Here is a 15,090-nt window from a genome sequence, read left to right as displayed (position 1 = left end):
TATGTCTGTGCTTGTTGCTGTGATTGATGTGTTGTACAGCACTTTGGTCAGCCCTGTTGTTGTTTTTAAGGTGCTTTATAAATAAATTGGTATGTATGGTAATTTAGACAAAACAGGTGTAGCAAGTAATCTAAATTGCTGCTGTCAAAGAATCACACACACACCAAAAAAAACCAAAAAAAAAAAACACATCAGACTCTTTGTCCTCTCTGGTTTGTTCAGAATCCCAGAACAAAACCTTTCAGTTTATTCACAAATTGCTGCTGTACCTCAGACTGTACCTCTGCAAATTATTGCATGCTAAATTTTTACTATTAGTAACAGACATGAACAGAAAATGTCAAAGAAGCATCAAGTCATACATACATTCATCATGTTTGAATTCACCTGGACAAATTTAGAGGTTATGACGTTCTAGTTTTGCAACTTTTGAAAGAAGGAGGCCATGAAGAAACTGAAGTCTGTTCATGTATTTGTTTGGTGCTTCCTGTTTGCAGGCATGAAAATTTCTTGAGGTTAGCAAGAGACAGGTTAGACAGGGATACTGAGACAATTGTCTGCTTCCTGCTTTGTTTTAGTTTAAAAGCAGTCTCAATCGGCCATTTACTTTTCCAAGAAGCTTTCAGTCTATTAGGGAAGACCAATTAAGTGCTACTTAACGCAGTTCAAACATTTAGGATCACTTTTCAAATACATCACACAGAAACCTTTGATATTATAGCTTTGAAGTGACATAATCCATACAGCGAACATGTTTCATGATCTGAAGACTGATGAGCACAGATTTTTAAAAAAAAGAAAAAGAGACCACTGATTAAACTCTCACAATAATGTACATGGAAGAAACAACACCGATAGGAAAACGACACAATTAGGAAGCATTTTTTCTCCCTTTTTGGAAGTGCTCAAACAGGATGTCAGTTACACTTCCTTAAAAAAAACCGTGTTTGAATTCTGAAAGGTCAAGATGTCAGTGAGCACTAAACACTCATCCTGTTGTTGTTGCATAGCTGGATGAATCAAATTTTTAATTTCTTCTACAGGATGAGTCTGTGTGCTCTGTGAAGCCAATACTAAGAACAGTAAAGAAATGTTCTTGTGAGTTGACTGCCATGATCACAGTTGTAAGACTGGGTTGCTACAATATATCAAAGTGATACAATTTAACTCATTTCGACCTTTAAGAATTCAACCCCCGACTTTGAGACAGATGTAACCTGTAACGTGCTGTTCCCTAATTAACATCTTGTTTTTTGGACTTCATTTGTGACTGAGCGTATTGAATCCCCACCATGACATAAATGTCAGTGAATTTGAGTAGCTGTAGTTAATGTGACTCTGCCACGAGCAGGCTGCGTGCTTTTGAAAAGAAAACTATAACACTTAACTACATTTTGGCTCACTGGCATTAAAAATATGACAGCGATAATCTATCTTTTTTGTATTCTTGTTCACTTTAGTCCGCTAATGTCCAGTTAGTCCCATTAAAACAATTTTTGTTATTTGAGGAAATGTATTTACTTTCTTGGCAAGACTTGAGTCAAATATTCTATTTGTGCACTAAAAGTTAAAGTTAGCAGCAGGTCAGCTGTGAATAAAAAGTGAAAAGGGGGGATATGAATCCAGGTCTGCTCAGAATTTGGTAAAATGTGTGTTTTAACACACGCTGGACGGACACTTAACAATAGGACAGAAATTACAGTGGTACTTCACACTCAATCTTATTAGATGTTAAAAGTCAGTTGGGGAGCCAGTAGTTGGTCTGGTGACCTTCTAACCCCCCAACACCACCTGTGGGGGAGCCTGTTGAAGGGGCAGATTGTTGTTTCTACACAGAAACATTTTTAAAGGATAACAGTGAGAGACCAAAAACACTGACTGCTTAACCAACAGAGATTTGCCACGCTCAGTGTACCACCCCAGGGTGATGGTCTGACCCGGCTCCTCCACTGTTCATTGTTCACAATTTTAAGTCATTGCAAATTATAATGGATAGCATTCTTTCAAGTTAAATGCACCAGTTGTTGGAGGTGATACTGCAAAGTGATACTTCAGTGTTCAGCATGAGGTTTACAAAAACATTTATGCTATCACGAGAAACTTATTACACAATATATTACCATAGTTGCCACTGCAGTTTAAGTGAAAATGGAAGAACTCAAACTTAAGGCACTAGAACTGCTGCCAGAAATGAAAAATAATTCACAGCTTTCAAAACAAAGCCTTTGCTGAGGTGACTTTTTTTTTTTAAGCACTGGTTCCAAATGCTGTTTTAACTTTGACCAGAAATAGAATATGTAGTTTGTTTTTAGGTGAAATTTCCCTTTACTTAAATATTTCATACTAATAAATGTAAAAAGGTTTAAGTATGACACCTTTACACTAGAGGCTTGATTATAGTGTGACTGACTGTCCCGTTTGAGCTCGCCAGTCATAAGTGTTCATTAGCTACTATTTGTAACATCACTAAACCTCAGAGGGTCAGTCATATAATATGGAAGAATATTTGTTTGTATGAATATCTGTTTAGACAGCCTTCTCCTGTAGGAACTGAACATAAAAGGTCGACACACAACATTTTGTAATGTCATTTAAAGTACATTGTCCAATGTTGCTGTTTGACTCGCGTCACGTTGCAAAAATCTGACTCCAGTGAAAAACTGGTCAAGTGTATCAATACCATATCAACATATTATCAGTACATCTTATTATTTTTTTAAACATTACATGGCTTAGGCTTTTTATGATATAGTAAGTGTGGCTGCATTGACATGACCTTCCCAGTGCTCTAAAACAATAATAATAATAAAGAGACACAAAAACACCAGTAAGTGAAGAAAATCATCGAATAATAAACCTGACTGATGCAGAAACATGTAAAAATCAAACACATGTATAGAAAACAAATGAAGGCAAAACTCAGCAATCTCTGGTGTTTTTCAGAGATCGGCTTTTGCCGTGTAAAACAGTCACGTCACAGACATCAGCAAGGCCTCAATGTTGGTTTTGTTTTTTTTTTAAAACATATTTTTTTTTCTTGAAAATATGCTCGCAGGTTTGTTTGTTTTCTTTCTCTTTTATGCTGCTGTGAAATATTCATTTGGAAGCAATAAATTTCCATAAAAGGGGTTTAAATGGTATACAAATAGATCCACACCACCTTAGTGTGTGGCTGGAAGGCACTGGCCTTTACAAAACATCAGTCACCCTCAAATGAATGGAGATCTTTTGTTGCATCACACTTTAGGGACCATGTTTAAAAAAAAAATGGTAATTCCAAACACCAGATACCTTTGCTTTCTTTTGTGGTCATTCAAGAACTTTACTATTCTGACTGCAGCATACTGAGGCCTGCCTGCCCTGTTCATTTCCCTTGATGTGCAAGTGCAAAGTAAATCAGAATAAATACTGAATAAATTAAACTTAGCAGATAATGGCATCAGAAATCCAAATATTGGTGGTAATGACTCCATGATGCTGAATGAAGCTTGTGCATCAGAGAGGCTTCTCACAGCATGAGGATCCAAACGTGTTAACGTCAACACAGTAAATCAATTTGGGTCACCGGTGATCATCTAAAAACAGATGGTTTGGAGGGCAACCTGCCTTCAACACAGATTCCTCCTGGTGCAGGTGTGTCAGGTTCATGCTGGTGCCACATTTTGATTGTTAAAAGCTGCGCACAGTTGGGGTCAGAAGAACGGAGAAAAAAAAAAAAACACTTTGGAACGTCAGCAGCTCGGCATCTCTCTTTTTGTGAAATGTAAACAATGTCACTGCATGCATAAATAAAAAACAATGAATAAATAATGGAAATCAATGTCAAAATATACAAACACTGTGAACGAAACAAAAAAACAAAAGCCTTAAAGCACACCACTGCAAAAGCTCATTCTCTTGTTATTCATTTGAATGAGAAAGAAGATAATGGAAGGAAGGATGGGAAGGAAAGGCAGAATAGCTGGTGAAACTAATTATTGAAAAATACACTAAAGGTGGCGATTGAGTAAATGGAGGAAATAAAGTAAATTATCTGTGAATGGGATTCCGATCACAGGAGGGGTAAATTTTTCAGATTTATACTATGGTTTGGTCTTTTGTCATATTCATATGTACAATTAAAGACAACAAAATGCAGACATGATTGGTTAAATTATTATAATTATTATTGCCATTTTCAGCTCATTAATTTGGGAGGATTTCCTTTGCCTTTGCTTTGCGGGCTACTTTCAAACAGGAAGCACATTTAAGATGCTCATATTTTTTGGCAAAACTCAAATCTTTTTAAAGACGTCTAACCGCTCTGATCAAACAGCAAAGAGCAGAGAACTGCAAGCCAGAAAGGTGAGAGTGCAACCTGGGCAGACGAGGACATCGCAGCACAGCAGCTTTTTGCTGTACAGAAAGTAAACTCAGCATGTGCACATTATCAATGAAATACAGAGCTGTAACAGTGTGATGATTCTGATGAGTTTGAACAGACAACTGTAAAATGCCAGATTCCCCTTCTGTCTGAACATAGCTGAAGTCTGTGGGTCTGCCAGGATGTTTTGCTGCAAATGTGATGATGGAGGATGTCTATTTATTCATTCAGCTCTACATCGTCTTAGTTGTTTGCTTTTTTTGACTTAAAGTTTGCTGTTGATGTTTAGATGATGTCAGCGCTACGACAGGAAAGGTGTGACAGCATCAGCATCAGTCCTTTGTGCATCAGAAAGGAAGAACAACAGGTCAACTGCTGCTTCGGGGAGGGTGTGTGCAGGCAAGTCGGTTAATGCATTTTGCATGTCACCGGCTCCTGTTATGCAACATAAAGAGCAGCACCTTGCGGATGCCGCTAAGACGGTCTCTCAGAGACGTGAGGGCGAGGAAAGGTAGCTGGGCCCGGCCCTCTAAAGGAAGAACGGCTAGCAACCACCAACACCACGAGGGGCCGTTAGGACTGGCCTGCAGGGACACAAACAGCAAGAACATATAAGTGAGAGCGTTGAAAGGGCAAAATAAAGCGGAAGAAAAATTCTGATATTTTAGATACATTGTATGAAAATATAACCTATAAATCCAAAATACAAAGATTTAAAAGATAAACTTAATGGCGGAAAAAAGTGTCTGTGAGTACGTACCTGAAGTTCAGAGTCTTTCTCAGGCATAGGTCCAAAGTGTCCTTCAATGCGCGCCTTCTGCTCAGCCTTCAGAGAGTTGACCCAGTACACGGCCTGCTCGTACACTGCGTCATGCAGAGACTGGAGCTCACGCTCTGCTACGCCCTCCACCTGCACATAAAAACACCTCTGAGATATTACATCAAGCAGCATCTCACCATCTTTCTCTAAATAACTCTCCAGGTGGCATAAGTTCACCGTTGCTTCACATATCCATACGGTTGTTTTGCATCCACAGTTGCAGGAGTTTCTGGTCATTAGAAAGATTGCCAACTTCTGCATCAACTTCACGTTTTAGTTATTCCTGCATTATAAAGCCTACAGTCATCCTCTGCCCCCCCCCAGCTCATACCTTAGCATCTTCCAGGTACTCTATATCAGCTGTGTTGTATCCATCCCTCTCGCTGTGCTGAACAACTTTAAACCTCCGCTTGCCGATTGTATCCACAACCGAACGGCCGTCGGAGAAGAACTTCACATCACGGATCTCCAACAGGCACCCGTAGTCAGCAAAACTGGAGGCCGAGAGAGGAAGAATCAGGAGCAATTTTACATTTTGTAGATCCATAATCTGACACCAACTGCGTACACACAGCTCCTGTTATAGTACCAACCCTTTGAGGTCATCTCCCAGACACATGCCGAAGCAGTTGGTGCCCGTCTCCATGCATCGGCGAATCATCAGTCGGTAGCAGGGCTCGAAGATATGGAGAGGACACGGCACAGTGGGGAAGGCCATGGTGCACACAAATATAGGCACATTCTTGTTAAGACTAAAAAGAGATACACACAAAAAAAAAAGAACATGTTTATTTTCATTAAGAAGAAAATGTGTCTTTTCCTAAATTTTAATGCCATAAATAAACTTTCATACATAAATCCATTTGTAATTGAACCAATGAATGGAAATCTTTTCACTTCCTTACAAGTTCCTACTAAAACTGCAGCTGACCTTTAGGCCAAATGTAAAAGACACTGGCTACTGTGAGAGTGAATAAATGTATTTACTGGAAATACAGGTCTGCATTGGCCTGCAGGAAAGTGGAACTTGATGCCTGAATGACGTACTCTAAGAGGTCACTGTGTCAGACGTGTGTGCCATCTATTTTTAGGTCAGTGGGTCAAACAGCGGAGAATATTCTCAGTGTTAATGTCAGACACGAGCTATAATCCATCAAAAGTTTTTTCTGGGGGAAACTAGACAGAAATAAATGCAGAACCTGATCAGACAGAAGAAACGAGCGGGACATACAAACTTACTTTGAGAGCTCAGCCATCTCCTCCAGGTGGATTTTCTGTCTTTCCATGAGCTCAGAGGGAAGATACTTCGATATCAGGTTCTCCATTATTACTGTCTTACAGTATTTCCTCTGGACCAGGTACTAGAGACAGACACAGTGAATATGTTACCAGCAGCAGAATGACAGAGACTGTGTGTCTGTGTGTATATTTGTCCCACAACATTGTGTTAGTCTGCCTGGATTCAGGGGACACACAAACCAAATATGCTAAATCAGCCCAGATACTGATATTATTATGGGACCAAAAGTCAGCCATGACATGAACCAAACACATATTTCAATATCATTATAAGACTCAACACTTTTACAACAAGTTACATTCATTAATGGGGTGGGCTCCGAATCTAGTAACTCAGGATTCACTTAAAACCATTTTACATGTAGCGAGTAATTTTTCTTTATACCTGCTGTTAAAAAAAAAAGAAGAAAATCAACATAATAACTTTTAGCAAACTTTAACTGCTAGCAATACTTTTAATAAGCTTTTTACCTTATTGGTTATTGCTTATCTGGTTTTAATTGGTTTAACGTTTGCTTAAACCTTCTCCTAAAATACAATTTCAGGTTTTTTCTTCACATTAGTTAATCTAATCTTTCCCCACAGCCTCTGGCTACTGCAGAAGGTTAGTTGTACCCGTGGTTGGGAATTAATGCTTTAGGCCTTATTGAATGATGCCTCGTGGAACGTTAGTTTGAACAGTTTATTGTATTATTGCGCCACATACCTCAGACATATCCTCTTTACACAGGGGACATTTAGGATTGTGGTCCAGGCATCGCTCCAGACACTGAAGACAGAAAGTGTGACCGCACGGTGTCGTCACAGGCTCATAGAACAGTCTAGATGGAAACACACAAACATTGAAAAAAGAAGTGCAAGCTACACTACAACAGCAATAAAACGCCTGATTTATATTGTAAGATTTAGTGTGTGCAGTCTGGCCCTTCACAGCCTGCATGAGTTGTCAGTTGTGTAAACCAAGCTGTAAATCAAATTGCTCTTACCTCATACATAGAGGACAATCCAGATCTGCAGGGTCAAAGAGGTCATCGGCCACAGAACTCGAAGAATCAGGCCCCTCTGTTGGCTCTAAATGGAGAGGTAATTGACAGTAAATACAACACTGAAGTTGCTAATAGGGAGTGTATGATTGTGCATAGTTGTAAGCTCACCAGATTTGGATCTCTTGTGATTGTCATTCTTCTCTTGAAGCTCCTCCTTCACCTCCTCCTCTGAACTCCTCCGTTTACGTTTGGTGAGGAAGAACTGGTCGAGCCCCTGGACCTCTGTCCTTCCCTGGCTTTTGCTTTGACTCCCCTTTGGTGACCGCTCAGGTGCAGGGAGAGCTTTGGCAAGACAGGACTCTGAAGACAGCGATCTGGGAGTGAGGTTCTGGAACAGAAAAAGATGCAGAGAAGATGAGAAAAAGAAGTAAAGAGAAGCCTTATGTGGACTTTATTTGATTTAGATTGGCTGACTGCCAGAGGTGGAACATCTCATACCTGGAAGGAAGCTTTGATACTGTTTTTGATGTATGTTCTGGAAGACAGTATATTGGAGTAGTCAGAGATGTGTTCAGGGACCTGATCTTTGACTGGAGCCAGGAGATCACTCAAGAGCTGAGAGAAGAAAATAAGCAATGATGTAATTCATTTGATGGTACTGCAAATGCACACTTTTTCAGTAAAACATTAAGTGCAGTGTTACATTGGGTAGGTCAAAAGATAACAGCTGTCATATTTACCTTGTGAGCCTCAGTCTTAGCGAGTCTGCAGTCAGGCTCTATGGACAGACACACTAGGTACTCTCTTAGAGCCTCCTCAGTCCTGCCCAATGACACCAGCGCCTGGGCCTTACGAACGTGACCCTGTATGAAGAAGAAAGATACAATCTGTTAATTCATATCCCAAATGGTAGCTTATCACATTTACTTAGCTAATACAGGAGCGTATGTGTTTAATATAATGAACTAAAAACTGCAGTTTCTCTGCTGTACCTTGGACCAGTGAGGCATCAGTCTGCAGGCCATCTCAGCGTCCCTCAGAGCCTTTTCATGTTGTTTCAGACTCGAGTGGATCTGAGAGCGGTTACTAAACAGTATGTGGTCTGTGGGTGCTGGAGAGAAGAACCAGAGGGACCGTTAGTTGTAGAGATACTTTATTTTCCACTGTTTGTCAACTATTTGTCACTTGTGTGTGTGTGTGTGTGTGTGTGTGTGTGTGTGTGTGTGTGTATACACATGCACACTTCTTTTCTATCATTTAATGAACAGATCACTTAATAGGACTATCAATCAATGATAAAATAAATAATGTTATTCCGATATATCAGCCGATATTTTTTTCTTTCAGACACAGGAAACATAAATGACAACATAACATTTGTTATGTGTAGTTATTTATTTATTCGTTTATGATTAACTGGTTGTTATTGCTTGCCAACAGGGAAAATACAGAGTGACCTCTGGTGGACAATCTGTGGAACATCAACGCTCATAATATGGTTGAAGGCTGTTTCTTCTGCCCCTTCTTTACTTTTTAATCTTCTTTTAAAAGCTGTACCGATAGATGGGCATATAACTAATATCAGCTGATAATATTGACCTGCTGATAAATACATTTACAGGTAGAATATTTGTGGACTTTTGAATCTTTTAAGATATAGTCTTGGACAACTGAAGTCTGGATATTTTGTTTATTTTCAAACATTTTATACACCAATTATTCTGTTAATATGAAATATGGGAAGACTTATTGAATAAACAGTCAATATTTTTTACATTGGTAAGTACTTGTCAAAAAAAAAATGCCAAAGAATGAAAAAATGAAAAATGTCCATGTGGCATCTTCAGACTCCTTGTCTACAGGTTTTCATTTATACTGAGGTAGAACATGGAAATATTTGAGCAACTAATCACAGCAAATTTTGTGGAATTTCTTGTTTAATAAAAAGACTTGAACTATTTATTTATTATTAAAATACTATCTTCCCTGTAAAAGTCCTAACCCCTGTATATACAAGCAAATGTTTTGCAGCTTTCTGTGGAATTAAAAAAAAATTAATGGCCACTATCTTTTCCCTTTTCAAATATCTGGATTTGCTGGTATGTTAAATACTCACGTTATAACACAGAGGGAATGTTTAAAATGGGTCCGATTTCACGTTACAAAACGTGTTATGAAAAAAGAAAAAAAAAAAAAAACTGCTGCCTTACAAAACCATGCAGTACTATCAAGGTCACCCAGATTCTAGGTTTCATAACTTGAGAAACTTATGCAAATGTCACAGATAGCCTTATGGGAATCAGAAGGAAATATTTTCCCAGCTTCACTACGGGCACAGGCAGTAAATAGCTTACAGAACTAAAAGCAGAAATGGGTGCACAGGAAGAGCCCCAAACAAGGCAAAATGAGTCAAACTGAGGGCTGTAACTGCACAGGTATCAGGCCCAATATCTGCACAAGCAGGACAGAAGGAAGACTGATTAGCATTGTGGTTAACTGCAGGCAGCCTTATCACACATAAATGCACACACACACACAAAGATACATACCACACACCCCCGTTCTAATTATAACTCCGAGGCCATTGTACAGACTTGCATTAAATCTTTGGAGACTTTACTCAAGTTTAACTGCAGCATGCCTAAATGCAACTTTATGTTTGACCCTCATATAAAGCCAACATTACTCTGAAATTATAACCCTAAAACCAGAGGTCAACCCTGTGGGAAATGGATTATTTTTACCAGTAGAAATGGATGCCCCCCCCCCCCCCCCCCCCACTCCTTTTAAATAATGATGTATAAATACCCCCCCAAACACACACACATACACATACACACACACAGAGTGTGTGTGGCAAATACTATGCTAGTCAGAAGACATTTTTAAAGGCATCCATCCATCCATGCATTTTCTTCCACTTATCAAATTCAGGGTCATGGGATGGGGGGCTATCCCAGCTGCCACAGGGTGAGAGGCAGGGTCCACCCTGGACAGGTTGCCAGCTGGTCGCAGAGCCAACACAAAAAGACAGATAACCATTCGCACTAACATTCACACTTATGGGCACTTTAGAATCATCAATTTACCTAACCCCACTAATTGTATGCCTGCATGCAGGATTTTTCCTGTATATTAAAAAATGTAGACACCCACCAAAAAGGTTTTGGCTTTCCACCTTCCACAGCCTCTCTAGCTCTTCTCTCAGCCCTTGGTTCCCCACATGGGAGAGTGGGGTTTGAACCTGGCTGTGGCCTACATCCAGTAGGGATCCTAACGCTACCTGCCTAACTTTGGATATGAGTAATACAGAGTCAAGCTGGCTCACATTAACAAGGCCTGCACCAGATGTTGGGGAACCGGCACAATCTGATGGTAAGTGGGCTACTGGAACACAGATAAGTGAATATATCATAAAGGATAGAGAGATGTTCAATTTGGTTCTGCAACTATGACAATTCAAAACCTCACTTTCTTACACAAAATCTTTACTCAGTGAAATTCTGTTTTGACCAATCAGAACACCTCTAGGAAACATGTAGAATCACCTTGAATGATATCATGAAAACAGCCCAGGATAAAGCCCAGTCTATCACTGTGGGAGCAGCTCCAGTGCTGCCGCTTTGAGATAAACACTCTACAAGTGGGAACCCACAGTCAGAAATGTTCGGTCCTTATGCAATGCAAAACAGTATGCATGTCAGCTATCAAATAGTCAGCAATGGAAAATATGGCACACTTTGCAAAGGTGAAACACGCAGCTCCAAACTTACACAACCAGCCTATTAAGTGACTGAGCTGCAGCTGCACACTGCTGTAGAGTTAAATGAGGACAGGCCAAGTATTCAAGACACTGCCTGTGCCAGAGGAAACTTCTCTATTATAGTTTAATCACTGTGTCCATCACTGATATTAATTTGATAAAACAGAAAAGAGCAAAGAAACACATATCTTTTATCATTTATTAAGTCAATGTTATTCAAATTAAAAATTCTGCAAAATTCATATTGGGGCAGATTTCACAGCTCATAGTCCCTGTCTGAAGGTCACAGTTCACCTATTTTATCACCACACAACCTCTGCCCAATTAAAAATAACACCAGTGTACCCAGTGGTGACCCGCACTGATACCCTTGACCTACATTTGCCTGATCCATTGTTTGACGTTACACAATGAGGGAGCTGGGGGAGGAGCATTACGTGCTTACGCAATGTTTGGTCCACTAGCCCAGCCCACATAACCCTGTTATCCAACACATGGCGATGTAACGCTTAGATGCCAGCAGAGAGGCACTCAGCTACTGTGTCACTACCACACTGTATATGACACACTTATGACACCAATAAATGTCTAACAACTCGACCTTATTATTTTACTGTGCTTTCATATAAAGACAACTGACACGCTGTTATGGTATTACGAACAAAGTTCCAAAAGTAGGCTACAGTAGCCACACACACATACACACTCCCTTTTTGCTTATTATAAAAATAAGAGGAAGTACTTCGGTGTCCTACCCATGAGTATTGCTTGGTTATATTTCTCCAACGCAGCTTCCACCTTCTTCTCGGCGTACAACGCGTTGCCCTCCCGCCTCAGCTGGCCGGCCTGGTACAGGGTGGGGAACCACTTGGCCAGCAGGTTGCTGAGGACCACATTGACCCTGTAAGTTTGGACGTCGTTCACTCTGGAGATGTCCTTGCACTCCTTGCACACAACCGGTCGCTCCTTCTCTTTCCTCTCCCTCTCCAGACACTTTTTACAAAAGCAGTGTCCGCACGTCAGAGTCACAGGCTCGAACAAAAAGCTCAGGCATATCCGGCAGGACAAGTCTTCATACCCGCAACCTGTGGCACCCACTCCCGGGCATAAAGCCGCCGCACCTGCCTCCTCTCCCCTGCACGGGCTGCCCCGCTGCCTCTCACCCCAGTCTTGCCTCCGGATAGTACCAGACAGGTACTCTATGAGGTTGTCCAGGTGAGACGGTCTCAGCCTCTCTATCTCCGAGGCTTGCCGGTACACATCGAAAGCTTCCGTGAATTTACCCCCGAACGCTAGCGCGTCAGCCCGCTTTACCATCACCTCCTGTCGGCTCTCTGGTTCTCCAAGACACGCCAGCTGGCACTCGTAGATATCCGCCGCCAGGTCGAAGTTTTTCGATTGGAAAGCCTGTGCCGCGAGATGCAGCATGCTCTCACTCTCCGTCCCCATGCAGAGCAGGTTGTCTGAAGTGCATCACCTCATCCATGCGGTGCATGTCTGTACCCCAGCTGCCATTCAGGTCTGTCTCCTCTGCTGGAAACGACTGACAACTCTGCACGTTCATGCCCTAGTCCAGAAAGGACCGATATTATTCTCAATGGAGCATGGCAAGGAGAAAAAAAACTGTTATGTAAAAGTTGTGTCACGTGATGCCGGCCAGCTGTTCTCATTGGACGAGTTTGGAAAACTATTACAAAACAATCTGCCATGTAACAGTTTCAGTGCTGGGGCATGGGGCGGGAGTCTGTCTGACCTGCATGCAGGTTTCTTGTAAACAGCGGTCAAAGCTGCAGGGTTCCCAAAGAATGACACAATTTAGTGGTACATGTAATCAGTCTCATTTGACCAGGAGGATCTCCATGCTGTTGACTGAACCCCAACCAACAATAAAAAATAATGAAATACACATTTTCCAGTTATCACAAATAAAAGAACTGCCACAAATCCAGTTTTTTTTTTCTGCCAGTTAACAAACAGAACAATAAAAGAGGAAAAAACATCCAAAATATAAAGCAAAGGACAAAAGATAGCACACACCAGGATAATATCACAACCTCTTTACAGCGTGATTTCAGTGGTTGCAATTACTCATCTTATTACTTTTAAGCTGCCACCATGAACAGCTGATAAGATAAGAAGGTTTCCACCTATAAACAGTTCCAGTGACTTCTAACCAAGGTAACCATCAGGGAATTGTCTCGTCTCTAACTAAAAAAGTCTCTAAATAAAAAAGTACTCACCTCTATATGTTGAGAGTTGGGGGGGGGGGTCTTTTTAAAGCCATCTCTGTACTATTGCTTTCTATCTCCCTCCGAACATTATCCAGAGGAGTGCACTTCCAATATGGTTTGCAGACTGCTCACCACATTTTCTCCAGCATGCATTTGTTTGTCTGGGGTCCGTTCTGGAGCGAGTGAGGGGCTGTAAAGAATCAACTGACTATTTTCCACTGAAACTGTTTCCATTGAAGATTTTATTTGAAGCTCTACCAAGTTGTAATTCCATGTCCTCTTCTAAATTCTCTTATCTCAAACTTGATCGTGCTCTGTGCAGACTGGAAATTGGACTCCTTGTGTGCCCTCTGACTTGACTCTTTGTTGAGCATTGTTTGATAGGTGTATCCAATTTCTTAGGCAACTGTTTACAGTGTTTTTATTTGCTGATATGTGTTATTTGCATAATATGCTATTGTAAAATCAGGATGTGCGTTACTTCTGTTATTAATGAGTTGGAGTAATTTGACTCTATGCAAAGAGTTCTGGCAGTCTGAGGAATATGAAGGCTTTACATTACTCCTCCTATGTGTGGCTCTCGGGGGGGCTGGGGATTGAATGCTTTTGCTTAGGAGCAGTTTGACTGTCGGCACAGATATGGAGCTCACAGTGCTCTATTTATTACAATGGTTTTAATTATTCTTACAACCACTGAAGGCTGTCACCTTTTGTTTTGCCCTTCAGATTACAACACAAGCCATAAAAGCATGACTCAGACTGTGACATGGCCAAGATGGGTTGGTTTGATAACCGTGACAGCTCACCAGAGCTTTGAAGATCAGCCAGTGATTGTTGCATAAAAGTGTTTGCATAAGGACAAAAAAATGAGGCTGAGTGGCACCTTAAAGCGTTTTCGTATCATAGTGTATTCTGTTACCTACTGTACTGATTACACTGTTAACAGCTGTTGATCATATTACACCGTATGCATCTAAAAAGAGTGCGTTAGGTTTACTAGAGGTTTTTTCTGACTGCAGGTGCACTGCATGGTTGTAACGTTATTTAAGTTTGCTGTTAAAGACAGAATATACAACTTCTGATGGAGGAATAAAACACAGCTTTGGCTATTTCAGTCGACTCAGGGGCATTTACCATCATCCTGTAACCAAGACCAGTGTGGGTGGTGTTCAAAGTTATCCTTATGGCTAGAATTAGAAGTAGATTAAGGTTAGAGTTTAAAGACTGTGGTTAAGGGATTGCCCTCCGTATGGTTTGGATATTAGCCTACATGATATTATTAACCTCACCTGAAGCCTATAAGCAGTATTTCCTGTAGAACTGAAATAAAACCTGTTTGCTAAAAGGAGTTTAGAGTATGTGAGTGGGGATTAGAGGCGAGCCAGTCAGTCGGTGGCGATCTCAGTAGTAGCGGTTGCTGGCAATATAGGTCGGCCAGTCTAGCCTGTGAACTCAATCCTGCACACAGACAGAAGTGCAGACCGACATCGGCCGCAGCGCACCGCAGCAGACACAGACAGACTGACACACATGTAGAATCAGACGTTCTGACATATATGCAAATGAGGACACCGGCAGAATATTATGCAAGCACATGAACATACGCTGACTTGCCCTGACACACACAC

General features: G+C 40.9%; 1 protein-coding gene across 1 annotated transcript; it reads right to left on the bottom strand.

Annotated features, from left to right (window-relative positions):
• Positions 1-199: 199 nt before the first annotated feature.
• LOC115787234 (LON peptidase N-terminal domain and RING finger protein 3) lies at positions 200-12,842 on the bottom strand. The gene is made up of 12 exons (XM_030739827.1): positions 11,987-12,842; positions 8,461-8,579; positions 8,209-8,331; positions 7,967-8,083; positions 7,637-7,856; positions 7,469-7,553; positions 7,189-7,303; positions 6,423-6,544; positions 5,777-5,935; positions 5,515-5,677; positions 5,124-5,273; positions 200-4,947 (listed from the first exon to the last, which is right to left on the bottom strand). The coding sequence occupies exons 1-12, from the start codon at positions 12,678-12,680 to the stop codon at positions 4,789-4,791; spliced, it is 2,226 nt and encodes a 741-aa protein (XP_030595687.1). The 5' UTR covers positions 12,681-12,842; the 3' UTR covers positions 200-4,788.
• Positions 12,843-15,090: the final 2,248 nt, after the last annotated feature.

This window comes from Archocentrus centrarchus, chromosome 10 (genome assembly GCF_007364275.1).
Source record: "Archocentrus centrarchus isolate MPI-CPG fArcCen1 chromosome 10, fArcCen1, whole genome shotgun sequence".
NCBI lineage: Eukaryota > Metazoa > Chordata > Actinopteri > Cichliformes > Cichlidae > Archocentrus > Archocentrus centrarchus.
This window is presented reverse-complemented; position numbering and strand designations above follow the sequence as displayed.

Coding starts and splice junctions, on each gene's coding strand:
- LOC115787234 (XM_030739827.1), bottom strand. CDS start 12,680: ATGGGGACGGAGAGTGAGAGCATGCTGCATCTCGCGGCACAGGCTTTC. Junction 8,580..11,986: donor TAACCAAGCAATACTCATGG/GTAGGACACCGA, acceptor TCTTCTCTCCAG/CACCCACAGACCACATACTG. Junction 7,554..7,636: donor TCACAAGAGATCCAAATCTG/GTGAGCTTACAA, acceptor CTCTCCATTTAG/AGCCAACAGAGGGGCCTGAT.